This window comes from Peromyscus eremicus, chromosome 23 (genome assembly GCF_949786415.1).
Source record: "Peromyscus eremicus chromosome 23, PerEre_H2_v1, whole genome shotgun sequence".
Classification (NCBI taxonomy): domain Eukaryota; kingdom Metazoa; phylum Chordata; class Mammalia; order Rodentia; family Cricetidae; genus Peromyscus; species Peromyscus eremicus.
The window spans coordinates 15,016,387-15,040,950 of NC_081438.1; the positions used below are offsets into that span (position 1 = coordinate 15,016,387).

General features: G+C 56.2%; 1 protein-coding gene across 1 annotated transcript in view; it reads right to left on the minus strand.

Annotated features, from left to right (window-relative positions):
- The window catches only part of Ncor2 (nuclear receptor corepressor 2), a 137,025-nt gene that overhangs the window by 45,425 nt on the left and 67,036 nt on the right, over positions 1–24,564 (minus strand). The window contains exons 13-17 of the mRNA XM_059249863.1: positions 21,792–21,846; positions 19,821–19,919; positions 9,605–9,759; positions 8,461–8,633; positions 6,784–6,846 (exon numbers count right to left, since the gene is read on the minus strand). Coding sequence (XP_059105846.1) covers positions 6,784–6,846; positions 8,461–8,633; positions 9,605–9,759; positions 19,821–19,919; positions 21,792–21,846 — 545 coding nt within the window. The remainder of the gene's footprint in view (positions 1–6,783; positions 6,847–8,460; positions 8,634–9,604; positions 9,760–19,820; positions 19,920–21,791; positions 21,847–24,564) is intronic.

The window sequence follows — 24,564 nt, forward strand, 5'->3', positions numbered from 1 at the left end:
ATCCATGACTGCTGCCCTTCCAAACCTATGGGTGCTCGGGCTGTAAGAAAAGAAGGAAGCTCTAGACACCTGAGTGTCTGAGGCTGGGATCCATGAAGGTCCCAGGAGTGTCCATCCTGGAAGAGGGGCTGAGGCTGGGACCCATGAAGGTCCCGGGAGTGTCCATCCTGGAAGAGGGGCTGAGGCTGGGACCCATGAAGGTCCCGGGAGTGTCTATCCTGGCAGAGGGGCTGAGGCTGGGACCCATGAAGGTCCCGGGAGTGTCTATCCTGGAAGAAGGGCTGTAGGGTCCCCAATATTGGGAGCGCTGGCCCCACGTGCTCAGTGCAACTGCTGCTCCAGCCCGCCTTGTGGTCTCGGGTTCTCCCACCCCACTGCTAATTTCTAAGGAAGGAGTTAGAGGCAGCTACTTAGGAAGTGAAATTGGCCAAGACAGGAAGTGAGGCAGGGGGCCTGAGTCAGGGCCTGAGGCTGGCAGAGGACTGAAGGAGCCCACTAGCCACAAGAGGGAGGAGGAAATGGTGGCCAAGGTGACCCTTCCTCATGTGCTACCTCGAGCCCTTGAAGTACTCCAGTGGCTCAGGGGCTGTGACTGTTCCAGTCCCGATCCCCTCCACGGGGGTCTGTGTAAGCCTCCTGCAGAGCCTCCCCTCCATCTGCGTCCTGGGGACATTCTAGTACTCTGACGTGGGACAACACACCATGGGAGGACTGGCTCTCTCACAGTCTGGGTCTCCCAGCTCCTCCCAGGAAGAAGCTTGGGGGGACACCCCACCTCAACCTCCACCTCACAGGCGCCTTCTTCGACTCACTTGCAAAAAACAAAACAAAAAAAAACCTTCCCGGCGCAAGATGTGAGAGAAACACCCTCCCTGTCCGGGATCCTCCAGCCACATTCTCCTTCCTTAAGAAATGTTGAGCCTGCACCCGACTCAGGGGATGTGTGATCACTGACACCACCAGCAGCCGCCCAGAGACCGCCAGTGTGCCTTGTGGGCATAGGGAACCCCGTGGAGGGCAGCTGGGATGACCCCATCCTTGAACCTGCCCTGCCACCTTCTCGTCCTCCAGTCAGCCTAAGACCTACCTCACACTTTAGACCTCGGCGGGCGCTTCTACTTGCCAATTACCAGTACGACAGAGGTACTCCATACCATGGCACACACTTGTGAGACAGTCACAAGGGCCATCTGCCCACCTACAGAGCCACAGATGCCCTGGTCTGAGGGTCAGAATGCCCTGTCCCCAGAGCCTTGGCTGGCTACACACCTGGGGAGGGATGTCTCACTAAGGCCCACTCCTCAGTCATGCCACTCTCTCGTGGGCAAAGCAGGAAACAAGTTGTACGTGGGAGCATGGGGTCATAAAGGTCATTCTCTAGCTGTCCTTCCTCAGCAAGGAGTCGGTTGCTGGCTCAGAGTGAGGGAAGGCAGCAGCTGACAACATCTCCTGATTCAGGACACTAGAGTCCACGAGAGTCCAGAGCCAGCCCCATGTCTGGCCATACCTGTGTCCATACAGAAGCCCTGCCTTCTCCCTGAGAATCATCACAACACAAAAGAGGCAAAGAACCTCCAGACATGCTCTTCCAGGGCCATCTCCATCCTGCCTGTGGAGATCTCCATCCCCCTTCATCATCTGCTCACTTGGGCTGAGCCTAGCCCTGAACTCATGGCCTCTGAACTCAGCGCACCAGCCACTCGCTGGGCACACTACCCACTTGGCCAGGCTGCCTCACTGCTGTGCACAGGGGCCCCTAGGAGACACACAGTGCATTCTTGGAAAGGTCAGCCTGGCCTGGCAGTGGGGACAGTATGAACTCCGACAGAACAGTGGCTGAGAACCTCCCCACCAGGTCTAGGTACTCAACCATGAAAAAGATGAGACCAGACCACATCCACTGGCAGGCAGGGCTCACATGGGAGGGTGTGTCTGCTGAGCAGAGCTGGCATGGGACACTCACCTCCACTGCCTGCCTGCCTGCCCTGGAAACAGCATGTGGTACCCTTGATCTAAGCAGAGTAGAGGCAACCCTACCCTCCAACCTACTGGCTCTACCTAGGGTCAGAACTCTAAGCCAGACTGATGTCTCCTTGGGGAACTTGAGGTCACTGGCCCAGCCCCACAGGCCCCTCCCACCCACTGTGGCCCTTGCCCTAAAGCAGGCAGGGGACCAGGTCCCTGAGTATGCTCAATTCCTTAGGAGGCAGCTTCCTGCTCAGGCTCCACCCAGTGTGAGCCCAGGAGGGCAGCCCTGCCCCCTCAGCACGCACAGGAGCGCGCGCATACACACACACACACACACACACACACACACACACACACAGAGAGAGAGAGAGAGAGAGAGAGAGAGAGAGAGAGAGAGAGAGAGAGAGAGAGAGAGAGAGACCGACCCTGGGCTAGATTCCAGCTCCATTCACCCTCTTCAAAGAATAGCCAAACTCCCAAACTCCACCTCTGTCACCAAAGCCACCGTGGCCTCTCCACTCCTCCTGTCACGTCCTCATTGTCTGCGCTTCTAATATGTCTCACTTGAGTGCACTGTTCCTGACACAGGACTCTCTGCTCCACTGCCTGCCCTTCCTTCCTTCATTACTTGGAAAACCATTAGCCACGGGGACCAATCGATTTAATCCCCTCCCCACTCAGTCCGGCTCTGCAACTGGGTTCCAATCCCAGCTCCCCAGCTTCTCAGCTCTGAGACCCTGGGTAGCACACTCAACATCTCTGGGCCTATTTCCTTAGCTGCCTCAGAGCAGGATGGAGGTGAAGGTGTCTTCTTCTCCATAGTAAGCTTGCCTTCCACTTGTGGCTAAACAACTGCTTGGCAGGCCATGCCCCTGCATAACATCCCCCAGGACACAGGCAAGGATCAGCCCCATGCTACAGGTACCCACTCGGGCCAGATTCCATGGGAGGCAGAGTTGGGACTCCAATCCAGCCTGTGTGTTGACTTGCAGTCTGCCATCTGAGTGCCCACTGTATACTCAAGGGCTGCACATCTGGCTCCTTCCACCCTGATGAGAAAGAAACCTGGCAGGCAGACCTGCCTCCCTCTTTTTAGATAAAGAGCAGATAAACCGAAGCAGAAATGTGAAGGCCACCAGACCAAGGAGCTGCAGAGGGGCGGGGAAGGGGCCAACATGCCTAAGGCATCAGAAGGTCAACTATTGACTATTTCTTGATCAGTAAAGCCATATGGATGTGGCTGGGCTGGACAATGTTCCCAACACAAGTTTTGCATCTACCCAGAAGTTATACACACGGAAAAGGGCCTGTGGAAGCGAGAGCGCGAACCCAGGGGCAGGATGGCCATTCTGATGGAGTGGGCCGACAAGAAGGAAATCTGTGTCTAGGTGTGGTGATGCTCTTTCATCGCAGAGGTGGGGACCTCTGCAAGTTCAAGGCCTGCCCAGGCTACAAAGAGACCCTGTCTTTATAAAAAAGGAAAAGGGAGGGGGAAAGGAAATCCGGACACATGGGGGGAGGGGTGGCGAGGTCATGAGAGGGTGGAGACCGGCCTGCCCTCCGTGGCCACCTCCCAAAGTGGGTACAGAACCTTCCCTGGAGGCCTTGGAAGGAACACAGCCCTGCCCCCACTTCAACTTTATACTTCTAGCCCCCTGAGTGAGGGAGAGAAACATTTCCCACTGTGTGGAAGTCAGTGACTAGTTCTATGAAGAAAGTGAGTGGTCTGGGATCACACGGACAGGAAGTCCAGCTAGGTTTCTCTCAGGGCTGGGCTCTTCCGCAGCTGTCCTTCCCAGCTGGGCTACGGAGGATGCTCCCGTGGCTGTCGGGACACCTGGCTGCTTACCTGCCTGGGTTTCCTGAGGGCCTGGTTCCCTGTAGGCTCCTACCCCACACTGGGCCAAGGATGGGTGAGTACCATCTGCCTGGGACACAGCGTGGCTGGGGTCATTTTCCTTCTCAAGTTGTCAGCACTCTCTCAGCAGGGTGCTCTGGAACATTCTTAGCCTCTCACCCCCACCGGCGGTGGAAAAGGAGCTACCACGGGCTGCGCGCACCTGCCTCCCCGCCCCCGCCTCCGGAACAGCCATCAGCAGCCACTGCGAGCAGGCATAATTGTCCAGATTGCTGTAATTCAGAGCAGCAGGCCCGCGCCGGCGCTCACGGCGCTATTTCAAATGTCACTGAGCAGGGCCGGTGCACATGGGCCCCAGGATCACTGGGGACGAGCTCCCGACCCTCTCTGCAGGTCCTAACCTTGAGACAGTGGCATCAGGGCGCTCCATCCCAGCTTGTGAGTCATCCCACCCTCCTCCCACCTCCCGCTCTGCCCTTCCGAAAGAGCGAGCGAGCGAGCAGCCTCCTGGTGTCAGGCAACAGCTAGGAGGCTGGTGACAGCCTGAGAATTACTTAAGGGGCTACAAAAGCTTCAAGATCTGGGGGAAGGCGGGCACCTCCCCTGAGCAATCGCACCATCATTATGCCGAGACCCACACGTGGATAAAAGCAAAGGGGTCACACATGCCCACAGCAGCGTGCAAAGTCCACCACTTTGTCACCAGGTGAGCCCACAGGCTCTGTGTGTGTGTGTGTGTGTGTGTGTGTGTGTGTGTGTGTAGGGGGCCACACCCCATGTGGTTCATGTTGCTCTGAAGCCTTCACAGGTACGTGAGAAACCCCGAAAACAGCACTCAGTGAGTGCAGCCCAGCATCATGGCTACGTGGCGGCGGCGGTGGCGGCGGCAGGAATCATTCCTGTAAGTGTCAGGGCGAGATGACTTCCAGCCACAGACCGGAAGTCCATTAGCGCTGCCTCGCCCTTAGGCTGATGGGCAGGAGGGACCGATAATGGGTACGGGATTTCCATCTAGGGTGTGGGAAGTTGTAGCACACCATTGTGGGTCTGTGTAGGTGTGTTTTGTTTTGTTGTCTGTTTGAGACGGGGTCTCCTGTAGCCCGTGCTGGCTTCCCACTTGCTACGTGACTGAGGCTGACACTGAACTCATGATCCTCCTGCCTCTGCCTCTCAAGTGCTGGGATGACAGGCGTGTGTCACCACTGCCCAGGTTAATAGACTGCTTTTCAGTGGTCAAGTCTGTGATTCTGTGATACACACTTCGCGGAGATTAAACGAAGGGAATCAGACCATTACATAAAGTCTCTTTAGAATTCACACCACAAACCACAATGAAGACGCAAAAACACAAAGAACCGGCAACGCGTCCCCTCTGGGGTGACTGCACACTACACCCAGCCGCTAAAGACACTGCCACAGAGCCCCAAGAACAGACACCCCACACACACACAGTTCTTTCTGAGCGATGGCCCTGCCCCCAGGCCAGGCCCACCTTGGGTGAGGGAGAGTGCAGATGGGGAAAGACACATGTCCAAGTGGAGAATCGGGAACAGAGAGCATCCCCCAAGTTGGTGGCTGCTCTCAGGTGGTGTGGGACACTCCCGCTGGGCCCATTAGACCCTCGGCAGACCCCATGAGAGTGAGGGGCCAGGTCTGAGGACCGGGGCCACAGGTGGCAGTGGTCGTGGCTGGGTTGGAGCTCCAAATAAAAGCCACTTGTTCTCACCACCCACACACAGACTGAACACAGCAGCCTCAGCCATAGGACATGGCAGGGGCAGGGTAGGGCCTGGGCAGAGGACGAGGGACAAGCGGCCTGGGCTGGCTCCTGATCCTCAGTGCATCACCTCTGGATCTATGGTAGACCTTCAGCCACAGCTCCTTGTCCATGATAGGGGGCAGGGCCGGGGGGGGGGGGGGGGGGCAGGAGCGACTTCTCAGAGAGGAATCAGGGTAAAGGAGGGCAGGAGCCAACGTAGTACCACCCTCAAGTGGGCACGTGTCTTTGTGTCTCTCAGAGAATGCACAGGCCAAGTAGGGACAGAGGCCCACAGCTGCCAGCTCTGGGACTGTCAGTAAGACCCACCCATCCTAAGACCCTTAATGCCCGGCTTTCATTCCTTACAGCCGTCCTGGATGGCACTACTATCTTAGGGATAGGTAAACTGAGGATCAGAGATCGGTCACCAAGCAGGAAAGCGAAGACCTCAGCCATGCTAAATGTGGCTTCAAGGCGGTTCTGATGTTACCAGGGCAGGGCTACCAGGGCCTCAGGGACATCCTCTCAAAGGTCAGACTCTATTGTCAGGGCTCAGAGGTGTTGGGGACAGGGGTCCTGTTTAGACAGCAGGGTGGTACCGCGAGGTGTCAATCTTGGAGGGCATGATGGCCTAGGCCAGCCTGTCACGGCGCATGTCACAAGTTCACCAGCTGCTCAACACCAATAGCTGGTGACCCCCTGAATTTGATGTAGACAACTCCCATAGCTGTGCCCAGGGCCACAGCCCCACACACTGTGGAACACACCAAGAAAACGCAAGCACAAATTCCAAATGTTTGCGGAGCCCAAACGTGCACCCAGCATGGGCACCCTTGGGACCCCGTGTAAGAGCCACGCGCACACTCGTGTGACGACAGGAAGTCCTATAGTGCCACCGACACCGTGGCCCTGCCCTGATGGCCAGTGAACTGTGACTCCACCAGGCACCTTGTCCACTGCTCCCAGGGCCCAGTGCGGCTGGCCACTCGTGAACTCAGCCTGTGGGCTCCTGAGCTATCCTAATTTCAGACACACCCTGCCCACCACTCACAGAACAGATCACTCTCTGGCAGGTCCAACTAGGGCTCTGAAGATCTGATGCATCTGTTGCAGGCCAGATACATCGGCAACCTTGAAAGACAGGCACTCTGTGCCTGGGACAAACTCGGGCACGCTGCACGCCATCACGGCACCTTACCTTTCTTCGCTGTCTCCATCTCCTCCTCAGTCCAGCGAGAACTCTCATTCATCTCCATGGAAGCTGAAAGGGAGACAAGGCGATTGGTGGGAGCCCCACAGATTGCTTTCCCAGCAGTCTGTTCTGAGCCAGCAGAGGCCCAGTTCCAGCTACCCCTTACCACAGTGCCTAATGCTCATGCTAGGGGGCCGTACTGCAGGTAGACAGGGGCCCCCATCGTGCACAGCAGGGCATCTCACAATTCCTTGGGTGCTACCCTCTAGAATCTAGAGTCTAGATGGCCACAGCGCTACTCCAACCATGACCATCAAAACGGCTTCTCAGCATCTGTCCAAGTCCCGTGAGTGACGTCGCCATGGCTGGGGACTCCGGTTGTGCTGGTGACTGTTACCGTCTCCCCAGCTTGTCAAAGGACAATGAGGCCCCTCACTCAGAAGGGACACAGCAGGCACACGTCAGGGCAGAGGTGGCCTTGTTCGGACTACACACTACTCTTCAATCGCTCCCCAGGTGGCCTGCCCCGGAGTCCAGCTACGAGCCCCTGCTGACGGGAGTGTTGGGAACTGTCAGGCACAGTGTGCTCTCTACAAACCGAGGGACAGAGAGGACAGAAAGTACCTCAAGGCAGGAAGGGAGTGGACAGGGTTGCCTCATGACAATCTCGCCATTCCTGCTGCCAAGCCCTGGCTACCTCCCGGACCTCACAGAATCCCCCGTCCTTCCAAGGGCACCCCCAAGGGAGGCTTCACAAGCCAAGGGTAGAAGATTCTGGAACACTGAGAGACGCCCAGGGTGTGTTTTCTACCTGTCAGCATTGTCCCTACAGGACTCTCGTACACATGAAGTGTGTGTACCACCAAGTGGCAGCTGACACATGCCCACAAGAGCCACACAGGATCTGTGGTGAGCAAGGCTGAGTTCGAATCCCGATTCTATCAGTGACTTGAGGTAAGGAATACTACCCTAGCACCCATATAATATATAAAGGCCCAAACCACCTCTCTTGGTCTGTGGAGTGAGAACCTAATGCAGATCTAGGGAGGCCCTAGTAGGGTCTGTGAGAAATAAAACAGGTCTCACATCACTCTCTGGGAAGAGCCCCAGGCAGCCAAGATGACCTGCAGCAGAAGATGAGCACACACTACTGCCCCTGGTGGCTGCCCCTGGAACTGCAGCTCAGCTCTGTTTATTGGCCCTCGTATTATCAAGGAGGCAGGATGAAGCCCCTCCAGGACAGAAAGGGGAACCAAACCAAGACCCACGAAGGTACAGGTACCACCGGGAAACTATCCTGCTGGCAGGTAAGTTCACCCAGCTTCTCACCACCCCAAGGAAATGGCCACATGGCTCAATCTTCTGATTTAAGACAACAAACAGGGCCTGGGTAGGGGAGGGAGTTAAGGTTACAGCCTCTTCCGGGTCCTAAGCTCTGCCCGTGTCCAGGTTCTAGGCTCCTGGAATCTCTTACATTCTTCTTGGATGCAGTTTCTCTCTGTCCACGTGCAGATGCTGAGGCAGAGAGAAAATGGCCCGGGGTCACAGTGAGCTCAGTAGCCAAACACTTGGTCCTGAACTCAACCACAGCGACCCAGGCCCTCAGCTACATGCAGTTCAGTCCAACTTCAAGGAATCCTAGCAGGAGCCAATCTGGGGTCCCAGCCCCCAGCCCCTGCTCACCTATCTCTGAATTCTGCTGAGGGGTGGCGGTCTCCTCATGGTTGGCCTCGTTGGCCATGGAGCGGGTGATGCGGCCTTTGCGGCGGCCTTGGCTGTTGGCAGTTTTACGGCCTTTTGAGGTCACAGCCTCTTTCTCATCGTTATCCTCCCCGGAAGTATCATCTGTCTTCTCCCTGCAGTCATGGAAAAGGAGACCAGGATGGATCAGCCGGGGCTGGAAACCCCAGGGCAACTGAAAGAGACCTTCGGGTCTCTCCATCAGAGCTGGAGAAAGGGGGTGCTGGCCAAAAGAGGGTGCTATGGGCAGGCAGCCATCTTAGTATCAGCCGGGCAGCGGGAGCCCCTCCAGGTCTGGGAGGGAAGGGCAGTTGTTGGGTAGTCAACTGACTCCATTTGTCACCAGTGGGGACTCAAGTGATGCTCACTGACACCCACCAGGGAGCTTTGCTAGAGGCCTTCGAGACTCTCTACGGGCCCCTTTACTAGTCACAGGAGACGTAATTCTGGGGCCTCTACAGAGCAATCTGTCAGGGTAACCCAGGACTGCATGCTTAGGGAACAGCAGCCCAGCCCAGATGTGTGTGTGTGTGTGTGGGGGGGGGGGGGGGCATGACCTGGGGACCCGGCTTCTCAGAAGCAACTGGGACAGATTTATCGCCTCTGTCGTCCATTCATCTTCCTGAAAGATGCTGGCTGGAGCCGTGGAGACAGGGAAGGGGGAGGCGCTGATGTGCACGGGCCCATCACAGGCACCTGCGGCCCCTCCGCCTTCTCCCACTAGCTTAGCGCTGCCAGGTGCTGATGGGGGGTGACTATGATGGTGGGGGCTGCCAGATGCTTGCATCCACGCTGTCCTCCCGAGGCTCTTCAACCCCCTCTCCCTCCTGGACCTCAGGAGCCTTGGGGGGAGAGGCGAGGCTGAGCGCCAAAGAGGCTGTCTGGATTTATGAGTCCAGGAGCAGGGCTCAAATGAGCAATCAGTCTCCTAGGTCTCTGGGGGGCTGCGGAGAGGGCGGGGGATGGAGGGAGCAGGGGCTGAGGCTTCCGGGAGGAGAGGCCTGGGAGGACTGAGTGAGGACGCAAACTGGCGCCAGGCTCCGCTCCCCAGGGCCCAGGTGTGAGCTGAGCAGCTGCAGGGCCTTACTTGCTGAGCTCCTCTTTCTCGTTATCCACATCCTGCTTCTCCTCCTCCTTGTCGGCCTCCTTCTCCTTCTCCTTCTCCTCCTTCTCCTCCTGGCTGCTCCGGGCCATCTGCTGCTGCTGCTGCTGCTGCTGCTGCTGCTGCTGCTGTTGCTGCTGCTACAGCCCAGGGAGCAGAGGCAGGAGGGAAAACGGGAGACAGGTGAAGCTGGGGAATGGGGGCATGGTGAAGGCAGAGGCCGGGGCAGCTGGGAACCAGCCAGGAGGGGGAGAGGCAGGAGTCGGAGGGAAGTGTGAAAGGCACCATGTCCTGACACCGGGGTTCAATTCCTGCCTTGTCCACTCAGCCCAGTGGAGCAGCACCAGCAGAAGGCGCTGGGGGGGTTGGGGGGGGGACAATAGGTGGGGTGCAGGCCAGCACACCAACACAAGGCGTGAGGGAGAGGGAGGGAAGGCGGCCCTCCATTGTTCTTTCCTAGTCGGAAAACACAGAGCTCTACCATGGCTCTAAGGCCTTGTCTTTCACAGGACTAGGCTACACAGGGGACAGACAGGGACATCGTGGCACACCGGTGGGCACAGCAAGAGCCTGACTTGTACAGCCACCATGGACTCCTGAGGTTACACTCTGTCCACTCTGGGTCCCCAGAGTCACCCTCCCCACCACCAAGAACCCCATGTTCTGGAAGGGGAGGGGCCAGGGCAGCCGTCCTGCCCAGAAGCAGCCATGCATGATGCTAGCTCCTCAGCTGGGCACCAGATGTCTGCCTGTCCGCCAGTCTGGGCCCTACTTTCAGACCCTAACCGTTCATACAGCCCAGGGGAGAAGTCTCATACTGGCACACAGAGCCCCCTGAAGCTGGCATTGAATGGCTTTTCTGTCCGTTCAACAGTTTTCCCTTTGTGTGTGCCCAAGGTGAACCATGGAAACTGGAGGGTCTGAACTCAAGGAGACGGAAGGCAGTACAGGAGGAATTCCTGCTGCCCAGCCTGCACTTCACAGATATCAGCACATCTGGCCTGGGCTGTCTCATGCAGGGACATAGAATCCAAGCCACTCAGCTGCGTCTGCCACCCCCACAAGGAAGGGCTGCAGCCCAATGTCTTCAGGGACTCGGGGGGGGGGGGAGATCCTGGAACCAAGCCTAGGACCCAGACCTTACTGCCCGTGGCAAGAACCGTAAGGGGTGTCCCTGCAGCCCGGGCTGAGCCCCTGTGGATAGGGGTGAGAAAAGAGGGCAGGGCTGCAATGGCCAGAGATCCTCTTTTCTGTATAACGGTGCCTTGGCCTGAATGAAGCCATGTTTGGCCCCTGCTGGCTTCTGGAAGACTTGAAGCGGGTGCTGGGTCCCTATGATCAGCTGCTTGAAATTGGTAAATCACAGAGCCTCCAAGGCTGGCTGGTAGCACCAGCCAGCTGTGTCTAGGTATCTCGGGCTTGCAGTGGCCACATGGGCTGCTGTGAGCTGTGGTTCCTGATGCCCAAAGGCTGCCAGACCCTAACCTCACCAAGACCACCATGGTCTCTGGCTAGAGGAAGCATCAACATTGTAAACATCCCAGCTTAGTCAGAAGTAGTGGTATATACCTGTAACCCGTACACCTGGGAGGGAGAGGCAGGGGATTGCAGCATATTAAAAAGGGTAACCAGGGCTACACAGTGAGATCGTGTCTCAATATAAAACCATCCAAACAAAAATAAAATACATTCCCAGGCTGCTCCAGTGGGTTACCAACTTTACAGACACTCACACTGACCGGCAAGTTCTTTTACGTATGTATTTGTTTGTTTGTTTATTAATTATGTACACAGTGTTCTGTCTGCATGTATGTCTGCAGACCAGAAGAGGGCACCAGATCTCATTGCAGATGGTTATGAGCCACCATGTGGTTGCTGGGAATTGAACCCAGGACCTCTGGAAAAGCATCCAGTGCTCCTAACCACTAAGCCATCTTTCCAACCCATCAAGTTCTTCTCTAATGGCTGGTAAAAAGGACTTCATGCTGGGCAACTCCGAGGCTCCAAGGCATCAGGCTTGCCTCTGCCACTGTGTGAACAAATGAGAATGGCTATATGCCCATAAAGCTTTATTTACAAAAGCAAATGGGGGGCCGAGTTTGGCTGGAAGCAGACTCTAGGCTAACCTTGAGGCTCCTACCCCTTGCAAGTCTTCTGCTGGGGTCCTCAGATCAGAGTGAGGGAAAACTTCAGGGAGTCTATATCGCACAGCAGAAGGAATGACCGGGAAGACTTCAACCCCAGGAAGATCCAGGAAAAGCAGAATTAGAATGTCACCGTCCCCCATGACTCCCAAGCTTGCAGTAGTAAGTGACAATTTATCAGTTATGGTCAGGGTAACCATGTATGTCCCCCACCCCCAGAACACAGAGCTATAGACATCCTGAAAGGCTCTAGGACACTGCAGGTATCTGTTCATATCTGCTAGGACTCTTTTTTTTTTTTTTTTTTTAAACAACAGCTGTAAGGACAGATGCCAGCTGACAACCTGCCTAGGATGAGACTGTGTCCTCACGTCACATCTTTGAGCTTCTCGCTCTTCCCAACAACCCTGATGTTATTACACCTGTTCCAAGGATAAGAACAAGTCACAGAGAGGGAAAGCAACCCAAGGTCACACAGCATTTCCTAGCAGAGCCTACAGCCCCGGGGCCTCCAGGTGCCTCCAAGTTAGTAGTACTGTGGCGCCCACTTCATTCCTATCTCAAACAAACTCTTGTCTACAACGGGACACCAAGGCCCCCAAAGTGTGGAGCTCAATCCTCCAGAGCATGTTCTGAAGGGTTCTGAGGGAGATCAAAGGTAAGACAAGACCCTCAAGGGCAACAAACACAGCCCTGCCTGAGCGTGAGTCCCCAGCCTCTGCTCTGGGTCTTCAGAGGTCTGTGGCGGTCAAGACCCAGGGAAGCATAGTTACCTTGTCATTAACAGACATGCATGCCTTGTTAGTTTGAGACTCGGGCCAGGGAACTTCTGTTTAAGACAAAGTCTCACTATGTAGCCCTGGTTAGCCTGGAACTCAAGAGATCTACCTGCCTCTCCCTCCCAGTTGCTGGGACTAACACCAGGCCAGAGATCAGTGACAGACATGAGTGGCCGCGTCACGCAGGGCCTCCAAGGTCCAGCTGTGTGGCCACTGTGGGTCAGCCAGCCTAGGACTGTGAGGTCATACCCACTGCTGGAACAGGGAAGCAGGAGCAGGACGTGGTGTGTGCTCCAGAGGTCCTCTTGAGGCCTGGCTCGGGCCTGGCAGGAGTAAGAATTTACATGGTGACAAGTGGCACTTCGTGCACAGCACAGAGGCTCCCAGCACTAGCCGTTCACGCTTTCCTGGGCTGTCTGCGGCAGAGACGCTTCCCCAGAGCACCATGGGACACATGCCCGGGTGTCCATTCGTGATGGCCCAGGCTTGTTTATTTTTTTTTCCACAGAACTTGGGATGGAGCCCTGGGCCTTGGCCCAAGCTGGCCAAATGCTGTAACCCTGTGCTGCACCCCTAGCCCCAGGGCCTCATTTTAAATCAAGTGGGGGCTGGGGGTTGGACATGATGGGTGTGCTGGCTAGTTTTATGTCAACTTGACACAAGCTTGAGTCATTTAGGAGGAGGAAATCTCAATTGAGAAAATTAAGACTGGCCTGCCTGTGTGCACGCCTGTGGTGCAGTTCTTGATTGATGACGATATGGGAGAGGCCAGACCACTGTGGGCAGTGCCAGTCCTGGGCTGGTGGCCCTGGGTTCTATAAAAAGCAGGCTGAACAAGCCATGGGAAGCAAGGCAGTAAGCAGCACCCCTCCACGGCCTCTGCTCCAGTTCCTGCCTCCAGGTTCCTGTCTTGACTTCCTGTCCTGAGTTCCCACAGAGATGGGCTGTGCTGTGGAACTGTAAGCTGAAATAAACCTGTTTCTCCCCAAGTTGCTTTTGGTCACAGTGTTTATCACAGCACCAGAAACCCTGACTGAGACAGCAGAGGACAAAGAAAGGTGCTTGCTGTGTAAGCCTAAGGACCCGAGTTCAAATCCCAGCATCGACATCAAAGGCTGCACAGAGCTGGGTGACTGTAATCCCAGTGTTGGGGGGGGGGGGGGGGGGCGACGACGAGGACGATGACACACGACACTAGATTGCTGGGGTTTGCTGACCACCACCCCAGTTCCAGGTTATGTGCGAGACCCTGTCTCAAGGATCTAGAGCAGAATGATAGTGTCAATCTGTGCACACACACACACAACTCCCCACCTCTCTCTCAGGATCCTGCCCTACCACCAGAATAAAATCTGTGGTCCTCACCACACCCGTGACACCCATTCTCGAACTACTGCCACAGAGTAAGTAGCTGGATCCCATCCCCCTCCTGCCTTCAGAAGAGGCCACTGGGAGTCTCTTCCTGGGGCCTTTCCACCCACTGTGCCCTTTGCCTGCCAGTCCCCTCTAAGTCTGGCCTCAGGTACCTTCTAGAGAAGCCCTTGGGGTTGGATCCCTGAAAGCTACTCTTGCTCATGCAGCTCCTCAGGACTTCAGCAGTCCTCCACACCACCTCAGAGTGGCTGTCCAGAGACTTCATGTGTCCTGCTCACAGTGACGTCATCAAAACAGACCCAAACATGTGCAGCGGGACCTTCCCTGATGGGCAACTCCCAGGGCTATTGATCTGGGAAGCAATAACCAGCTCTTAGGAGCGCCAGGGTGATGTCTGTCCCGGGGTAATGGATCATGTCCACGCAGTACCCACACTACCAGTCTGCAATGGGGTCAGTTGGGGCAGTGGGGGAAGCTGAATCTTCTGTGCTGCGTGTGTCCGGGCCCAGGCAAATGTCTCCAACCTTTTTCATTTCCCACAGACGTGACCCAGCTTGCTCTATCCACAGGGTTCAGCCTCTCCAGCCTCCTGGGCTCCCTGAGCAGGTTCCTCACTCGGCATGGAGCTGGCCATGAAACTAGGGATGCCTCTTCAGCTGGGCCTGAGTTGGCACAGGTCTGCCTTGCCCAGAACACCCTCAATAAAGCAGCTACGCAGCCCACCACAGACTGGCCCCAAGGAGCTTCATCTCCTCGACGGGAGGCCTCCTACTGAGGCACAAGCACAATCCCCTCACTGGCCTAGCCAGGGCACTGTGGCTTCATGTGACACACAGGCCTCGGCCACCAGCTTCTGGCAACCTCACAGGCAAGGGCAACTAGCTGGTCCTCAAGGAAGAGTGCCAACCATACATTGTCTGGCCTATCCGGTGCTGGAGCAGCCTGCTGGTCATACTGCTCCCGGGCAGGCAACCTGGGCCCTGCTTGGGAACAAGGTCGTCTGCCCCTTGGCAAGCAACCCGAAAAAAGTGTGAGGGTCAGAGAGGAGGGTGAGAGGAAAGGTGGACGAAGAGGTGAGATGGGGACAAGAGGAGGTGACAGGGGTCACAGAAACACAGGCAGACAGGAAGGCAGACAGACAGATGACAGCGGACAGGAGACAGGGCCAGACTGAAGGAGGACAAGAGCCCAGAGCGGAAGCCATGCACAGCAGCAGAGAGTGACCAGCGTGTGTGGCCAGGACCGAGAAGAGCACGGTGTGACAGAGGGGCAGCCGCCAGAACACCGTGGGCCAGGATGTGAGGGCAAAGAGCCTCTGCCACCAATGTCCCCCTCAGCCAAGAGCGGCTGGCCTCAAGTCCAGGACAGACTTTTCCTGTCTCATGCCCTGCCTCTGCAGGAAAATGCTCCAGGAGACCTAGTCTACCCTCGGGGACAGGCCTGCTCAGTCACAGGTCCCCCACCACCACAGGAAGGCCACAGCATGTCTTCTGGGCATGGTCGGGCATCTGCGGGCTCTGGTTTAGGATGTAGCGATCACTGTTGTGACTCCACAGCATATGATTCTCCTCAGGGCAGATCTGGGCTAGGGACCTGAGGTGGCCATCAGACTGCTGTCCAGCCAATGGGGCAGCTTGGGAAAAGGTGCCGGTCAATGGCCCTGCTCCTGCTCTCCAGAACAGGCGGTCACTGTCCCCAGAGTCTATGCCTGTGCCTGCCTCATCCTAAGTAGAGGCCAGAGAAGTTTCTGGAATGGAAGCTACCCTGTTAGCTACGCAACAAGGTGAGCCTGCCACTCCAAACTGCCAGCTACGCTCATCACCCAGGGGCAGCTAAGGTCAAGGAAAGCCTCACTCTTTCTTGGCCCAGAATAAAGGCAACCATTGGCCGGTGGGGCTGAGAGCTGACAGGACATTGGTGGCCACCACTGATACCCAGTGACTTTCCTGAGGACTTTATACCCTCTGTGTTTTATATGTGACCACTGAACAAGTACCGACACAGGGCAGGAGGCAGACAGACAGGGAAGGACTGGCTACCAGGTCCAGGCCAGCATGGATGCCCCGGGGCAGGTGCAGGACACTACCATGGCGGCCACCTCCAAGAGACCTGGCCAGACAGCCTCGCAGAGAAGTACTTGCTACCCTGTCCTTAGCTACCTCGGTCTGTGTAGGGACACTCAAGAAAGGGCCCTGAGGGGGCCTGTGGCTTACCTTACCGCTACCACCTTGCTCCCCGCTTGGGGGCTGGTCCCCAGGGTTGAGGTTCTCAGAGTCACTAACAGTAGGTTCTGAAGAACTGGAGAGACTTGGCGGGGACATGCTGGCCACCAGAGAAGCAGGTAAACCTGGGAGTCGACATCTCCACAGACATCCAGTGTGTTCAGAGGGGCATGGGTGCTAAACGCCCAGGTGTCCCCAGGGTCACTTCTCTGCCTCTGTTCCTCTCTTGGTTTAATCCCATCAAGGCAGAGATGGAAAGAGAGCGGGGGTGGGGGTGGGGGGGTGAGACGACAACAGACAGACAGTGGACACGGGACATGTGCGTGGGCTGGGCAAGGAGGCAGCCAGCTCAGGAAATGCAACTTTTCCAAAATGGCATGCAGGATGTGGAGCTTGGGAAGGGCCACTGGCACCTTAAAGACCTGGGAAGTGCCACCTGGTGTCTTGTCTACCTTGAAGCTCTTCCCTGGGGAGTCTGACAGCAGGGATGGCTTGCTGGAATTCCCAAAGTCTTCCTGAACACATGGACTCCCCTGAAATGATAGTTCTCCAATCCTAGCGTGCAGTGAGCACTCGATGCACGCTCTCATAGGCACAAGCATCCTGTCAAAGAGCCACCTCTTGGGGAGACTCTGAGAGGCACCTGGTGTGCTGAGCAGCAGAACAGCCACGTGTGGTGTTCCTAAGCCAGAGTGTGGCTTGGGGCCACAGGAACCACACCAGGACCACGGACACCACAGCATCTATAAACAGCGGCCACCCCAGCCAGGGGATGTGCAGAGGGTGAGGAACAGTGTGAGGGGTGCCCAAGATGGCCAAGAAATGGGCAGATAGAGATGGCCTAGCAGCTCCTGGAGGCACCAGTGGGAACGGGGATCGAAGAGCAGATGGAGACAGAAGCCATTCCACAGGACACAGCCACGCTGGGCAGGGCCACCCTCGAGTGGGAGCGGCTTTCCGCCCTCAGCCTGTTTCAGGGCGTGTGGCCACAGCGCAGAGCCCAGAAAAATCAGTCCCTAGAGTCCACAGCCCGGCAGCAGAGCCTCACATGAAACACACCAGGAGTACAGCAGGCCAGAGATCACAGGCTAGCCCCACTACAGAATGATCCCAGCAGGACAAACGTCTTCCCTCAGCTCCCAGCCATGGGAGTGCGTCTGTCCCTGGTCTGTCTCCTGTGGACTCCCCGTTAGCTACCTTCTCAGCTCTCTGAGTAGAAAGGGAGTCTCTTTCTCCCTTAAGCTGCTGACCCACTGTCACTGTGGCTACTACAGCTATCACCACCATCATCATCACCACCATTATCACCACCACCACCACCACCAAATCAGCATCATCACTGTGGTGGCTTAAATGAAATGCTTCCCGTAACTCTCAAGCATTTGAACACTTGGGTCCCAAATTGGCAGCACTGTTTAGGAAGGTTTAGGAGGTGTGGCCTTATTAGAGGAAGTGTGTCACCAGGGGCAGGCTCTGAGGTTTAAAAGCTACCTGTGAGCCCCCAGTGTGTTCTCTCTGCTTGGAGCTTATGCTTCAAGGTGTGAGCCCTCAGCTTCCTGCTGGTGTCGCCATGCCTACCACTTGCTGCCACGCCTCTCTGCCATGATGGACTCTGATCCCTCTAGAACAGTAAGCCCAAGTAAACTTGTTCTTCTGTGAGTTGCCTTGGCAAAGGTATCTTATCACAGCAACCGAAAAGTAACTGAGACAATCACTATCACTGCCATCACCACCACCAGTACCAACCGCCATCACCAAAGACCATGATCACCAGCATTATCATCAAAACGATCCTCTCCATCGGCAACATCGTTATCACCACGGCAGCCATCACCATCACCAGCAGCACTACCACCATGGCAGGCAGCAGCGCCCCCTCTACTTCTCTCTATAGGGCTGGGAACAGAGATTTAAACAAGGCCCCTTGTCTCTGGAGACCCAAAGCCTCCCGACCTCACCACGCTTTCTGCTTGGTGTCTGACTGACTTTTTGTCCACCAGTCTAGAACATTCCTGAGTGCCCCAGCAAAACCTCTAGCATACCCACTGCTCTGTGCCACAAAGCTGTGGAGTCACACATCTGTCAGAAGCATGGGCAGGCCAGCTCACTGTGGGCACATAAAATGAGCTGGAAAACCACAGCCACAGACCAAGTCCAGCCATCCTTAAAGTCTGGAATGGACAGAAACTCAGTCCTGGGTGTTTCACTGAGCACGCACACACGAGGGTGTGTTTGTTTCTGTGTGCACATGTATATGGAGGCCAGGTCTTGTTCCTCAAGAGCCGTCCACCTTGTACCACCTTGTATTTTGAGACTGGGTCTCTCTCTAGGACCTACAGCTTGTTGATTAGGTAGGCTGGCCGGCCAGGGCCAGCAAGTCTCGGGATCCTCCTGTCTCTACCTCTCTTCACTGGAATTACAAGAATGTGCTACCACACCCAGCTTGTGGTGTGAATTCTAGGGACTGAACCTGGGCTCTCATGCTTACACAGCAGACATTTACCAACTTGCCGGGCATTGTATTTACTGGGGTGTTTCAATTGTCTCAGCAGATCAGCCTTCCGATCAAACTGAACCAGAAAGCACCTGTTTCGTGGACAGCAGGCCTTGCTCTTGATGGTTCAGACCAATGCGCAAGGGGGCCAAACCTTTGCCAATCTGGGAGAAGATGGCCAGCACAGTTTCTCTCCACCTCCCAAACACCACACTCCCAGAATCCCTGGCCATGTGTACCAGGGTCCCAGGCATTTATCTCATTATCTTCCAGAGGTCAGCCAGCTTTTCCTAAATGTGGATAGTGATGCTGTACACTGCAGGCTGTGCAGTAATGGCTTTGTGTCAATAAAGCTTTATTTACACAGAGGCAGAGAGCAGAATGGCAAGCTGCCAGCTGCTGGCACTCTAGGCTCATTCTAGACACCGAGGGATGAAACCTACATGGTGACCACTGGCTATTTCTCCTCTTAAATATCCATCAGTGAAGAAGCAGAGTTGGGGTTCACCCCAGATTGTCCAGGCAGTCTTTACTTTGAAAATGTGCATCCCACCTTAAAAATTTTTTATGGATATGGGTGTTTTATCTGCATGTATATCTCTGTACCATATATGTGCCTGATACCCACGGAGACCAGAAGAGGACATTAGATCCCTTAGGAGTGGAGTTACAGATGGTTTGTGAGCCAACATGTGAGTACTGAAAATCACACCTGGGTCCTCTGTAAAAGCAGCCAGTGCTCTTTTTTTTCCCCCTTCCGTTTTTCAAGACAAGATTTCTCTGTGTAGCCCTGGCTGTCCTGGAATTCACTCTGTAGACCAGGCTGGCCTCATACTCTCAGAGATCCACCTGCCTCTGCCTCCCAAGTGCTGGGATTAATGGCGTGCGCCACCAAGCGCAAATGCAGCTGATGTTCTTAACTGCTGAGCCATCTCTCCAATCCTGAAATGTGGCCTTTTAACCATAAGGACTATGGACCAAGCAGCCCTGGGCCAGGGAAGTCCCAGCTAAGACAGAGCAGCTGTCTGCTCCCATACTGCACCGCCCACAGCCTCTTCAAGTCGGATGCCATAGAGGGAACCCTAATGATGTAAGGTGCCAATCATGAGGGACACTGACCACCCAGCCAGAGACCCTCGAGGCCAGGGGCCTGGGCCCCAAAGCCGAGCGACCCACACCCTCTCTCACCTGACTCTTGCCTCGGCGCCGGTAGCTCCGCCTCACCAAACTCTTGTAGTTTTCATTCTTCTTGGTCAGGTAGTAATAGAGGACACACTCAGCCACTGTCTGTGGGACAGAGAGAAGACACTGAGGAGTGAGGCGCCTGGAGCCAGAGGCCCGAGTTCAAATCCTGGTTCCTCCGATGACAAGCTGGGGGACCCTGGCCAATCTCAAACAGCTTGTGTGTAACATGCAGAAACTGATCGTGCCAATCAAGTCGGTTACTCTGAAAGAGCGCACAGGACAAAGCCTGGCATGGAGAGACGTCGAGTCACAGGCTATCAACACAGGTCCTGTCCTCGCAACTGTAGGTAAGTAAGAGTGACGACATCTCAACAGCCCGGCTACCGTGCAGAACAAGGCCTCAGGTACATACAGCTCCGCAAACCCGGCCTTTGTCACACACGGCCCTGTGCGCCTTCCCTGACACTGGGGTCCTGAACAACCTCTCCCAGAACTTAGGCACCAGGGACAAGAAGTTTCGATGGATGCGTGGAGTGGCCACTGTGCCCGAGATGTCCATTCCTATCATGTTTGACCTAGTGTCAAGCCAGAGACCATGAGGACTGTGGGGTGGGACAGACCCCAGCTGCCCATCAGGCCACCCCTGGAATGTGCCATGAACAGACACTGTGCCCCAAGTGTCTCCCAAGCCAACCCTTGCCCACACCCCTGACCCACCAGAGAAACTGTGTGCCCGTCGGCCCAGGTAGGTGCTAACCTTCCTTTTGGCCTGGCAGTGAGTGGTAAGATGAGGGGTCCGACCTGGATGTCAACCTCATTCACGGTCACACTGCCTGGCCCTACTGGCCTAATTTAGCAGGCACCTGTGTCCTCGAGGCTCTGACCAGCCTCATCTAGGCCCTCACACTCCCATCTTCTTCCCTCCCCCGCAGTCTTGCTCAACCTCCAATTTCTGAGCCACCCTGGCTCAGTGGAGCCCTAGCCTTAACCTAGGACGGTTGAGTCGCCCACACCCAGCAGGACACATCACCAGTCAGGTAGGCCATTTATAGGGCTGGTTCCCAACACTGGTTCTTCAGGTACTGGATCCCAAAGGATCTCAGAACCTATCAGCCCCCACGACAGATGTAAGGAACGATCACTGTCTTTAAAAATGGCTGTCTGGGTCTTGTGCCCCACTCCCACTGGCTGCCAGCGTACCTGGGACTCAGGGCAGGGGCCAGCCAGGCTGGTGGGCATCCCACCGCTGAGGGACCAGACACAAAGTGCAGCCTTCAAGGAGGGGCCATGGTAATCTGAGGTGCTGGGGTCTACAGAAACAACTCTAGCACCCAGCCAGTGCCACCAAGGGCCCACACCAAGGGCTGTTCACATGTTGTCGGCCATCCTAGTGTGTGGAGTAAAGGCCGGATAACTGCCCTCTGGTGACATGTGACACCTTGCCAACAGGAGGCAGAGCTAGAAGAGAGTGCTCCAGGATCAGGTTTGGGGGACAGACGGGGTTCAAACACCAATTCTGCAGGAAGGTTTATTCAGAAGGATAGACGTGTTAGCCGCACACCGGAAGTAGGTATCCGAGTGTCAGGAAGCCCACAAAACCCATGACATGGATTCAAAAGATCATTCCACAGAGTCCTGGACGCAGGCCATACCTGGCCACAAGGCCTCAGTTGGAACGTGGCAAAACTCTCTGAACTGGCATCCACCCCAGTGTGCTGGGCAAATGGCTATGCTATGCCAGTCCCCACAGCTTTCCTGGGACGCCTGGGATTGAAGCCCGAGGCTCCTCCCCATCCCGGGTGGGGCCAGCATGGCTTTCCCCCTGAGGAAGGAGGCGGAGGCAGGGAAAAAGATGGAGCTGGCCGGGGAGACAGAGGAGGGGCATGCACTCCACCCAGCGCAGATACCAGCCCCGGGGAGTGGATGGCAAGCTGGTTTAGTGCCCAGCGCTGCCAGCCAGAAACGGACACTCACCTTTCTCTCCAGGAATGAGGCGATCAGGCCAAAGTTCTTGGGGTGCTGCATGAACCTGGGGGAGGAGAAAGACAGGCGCTGGGGCCAGGCCGAGGCCGAGGGAGGCCCCACAAGACGCCAGGAGCTCAAAGTGCCCGGGTGCCTGCCACCCCAGCCTGGCTTGGCGGGCACCGCCCCACGAGATCTTCAGGGCGTGGGAAGGGCTGCGGGGCAGGGACCAGGGTCCAGGGCGTTCCTTTGAGTGACTCACTGGCTGTAATGCCTTTGAAAATACATTTGTTTGTCTTGCCGCAGGCTTCCAGGAAAAATGAGGACACGGCATTCAGCTTGCCAGTGGGGTCCCCCACCCCCCCAGATCTGCTTTTGTGTCTTTCCCCAGCTCGGTCTAAGGAGCTGGGCCTGGCCCGGCCCGGCCTAGCCCAGCCTACGCCGAGCCTGGCTGGATGAGGTCAGGCCAGCCAGGCGATAAGGCCTCCTGAGTGCTGGAGCAGAGCCTCGGATGCCCAGGAAAAGCCAAAAGTGGCTGGAGCCGCAGGGGGTGGCGGGAACTGGCGCCCAGCCACCAGCTTCCTGCGAAGGCTGAGCATTACTGGGAAAGCCGGCCAGCTGAAATGTCAGGGCCAGGCAGTCGTGGGGGTGGGAATAGGGTCAAGGCCTGCTTACACCCTAGGGGTGCTGAGTGGCGTCACTGGGCCTGTCCCCTTGTCTCCAACAACTTGCCACCACCCCGGTATCTCCCAGGGCAGAAATGGCTGCCAGCAGTACCGGGCCGGTTCCCACCAGAGCCCAGCCTGTGTTGGGCTGCCCCGCCTGGCCTCCAGGTGGCTGGGCAGCAGGCCAGAGGCCCCTCCCGGCTCCCCCCGCCAGACACTGGGGAATCCGGAAGGGCCTCTTAGCTCTTCCCAAGGAAGCCGTGGTAACAGGGCGGCAGGATGGCGGGCTACCCTGCCAGGGCCCCGCCTACCCAGGTGGCAGGCAAGCCTGGGGCACCTACCACTCTTGCCCTGCCCCCATCCCTCCTACGGGGCTTCCCCGGGCAGTAATGAGCCCCAGGACACCAGGAATCAAAGCTGAGACACTTCAGGGCATCACCCCCTCACCATCACCAGGTCACTGGAGACTTGATGATTCAACTTGTAAGCCAGCAACTCAAGAGGCTGAGGCAGGTGGACAGCCAGACTGGGCTACAGTGAGTTCCAAGCCAAACAGGGCAATTTGGTGAGACCTCATCTCCAAAATACAAGAGAAAAAAAATTAAACTATGTGGCTCTGAGGTAGCCTGTCCTCAGAGTGGGCACACATGAGGTCCTGGGTTCAGCCTGGCACTGAGCACTTCATGCCGCTGCCGAGGAAGCATGTGTGAGGTTCTACATCCATGGTTCAACTAGTCACAGGTCAATAAGGCTCCAAAAGGCAGTCAAACCGTAGCAGCACATGCTAGGCTGTGGCTGAGGCAAGAAGTTTCAGAGTTCAAAGCCAGCCTGTGCTATAGAAAGCAGCCCTGACTTAAAGGTAGTCCCCAGTGGTTCATGCTGTGATCCCAGCATTCGGGAGGCTAAGCAGGAGGGTCCAGACCAGCCCTGGCTACACAGTGAGTCTGAGGCCAGCCTGAGCTATGAGACTCTGTCGTAACCATATTTGGGGTCCCCGTGTTACTGTCCCCTAAATAACACTGAATAACGACTGTTCGTGTGGACTTACATCTGTTATTGTGACTGACCCTAAGATAAGCATGGGTCTTCGGCAAATCATCAACTTTTCACATAAGGGACATGGTGTCCAAAGCTTTTTTGTGTTGGGGCTCCTAGGATCTCCTGGGCAGAAGTGGCTGCCAGCATACCAGGTCGGTTCCCACCAGAGCCCAGCCTCTGTTGTGCTGCCCTGCCACGGAGCCCCCATGGATATTAAGAGTACTATACGGCCATGCCCATTTTCCACAGGAGGAAACTGAGGCTGGATGGAGGCTGGCATGCTTTGGTTAAGGGGTAGAGCGCTCACCATCAGCACCTTGGCAAGTGAGGCCTCCACAGAGACCTCAAAGACCCACTTAGTGTGGCCGCGTCTTGCATAGATACACCAGTAAACATCAGCTATGGCATTACCGGAGTAAACCACTACGCCTAAAGAACAATGGAGACTCCCCAGGAAGGTTCAGCCACACAAAACACCCCCGAACTGCTCATCCACCAAAACAGCAGGCCCACCAGGGGACCTGGACACACAGCCTCAGCCACCTCAGGACGCACGACTGTCCTCTGGCCACTGTCCTGGGTCATGTCATACAACACCATAGAGAACAGGAGTCCCAGATACAAGCCCCAAAGAGCCCAAGGACAAGAGCCCCTGACCTGAGCTGCCTGTGGAAGCGGCGGCTCCTCAGGGTACGTTCCCCCACTAACTTGTGCTGGGGACATGAAGCTCACTCTACCGTCCCTCTGAGGACTTTTTGTGTTCCCACGGCCAAAGGCCACTCTGAAGACTGTCACCTGTGCCCATGCCCTGTGCAGCCACCAAGCCTTGTCTGTGATCTGGGAGTGGGGCCGGCCTGTTGTACAGCACCCTTCAAAGGGCAGGTACAGCCTGACCCTAGACAACCGTTCCCCCAGCAGGCGTAAGAAAATGTTCTGAGGCAGACAAGGGCCTCTCTGGAAAGCAGGTCAGCCATTCTGCTCAACTGGTGTCTGCTACACAAGAACCTTGTTCCCACAGGCCCTCCTGGGCAACATGCCGCCGCCCCGGCTTCAGTTTCTACTTTTTTAACGCCTGTCCTGGA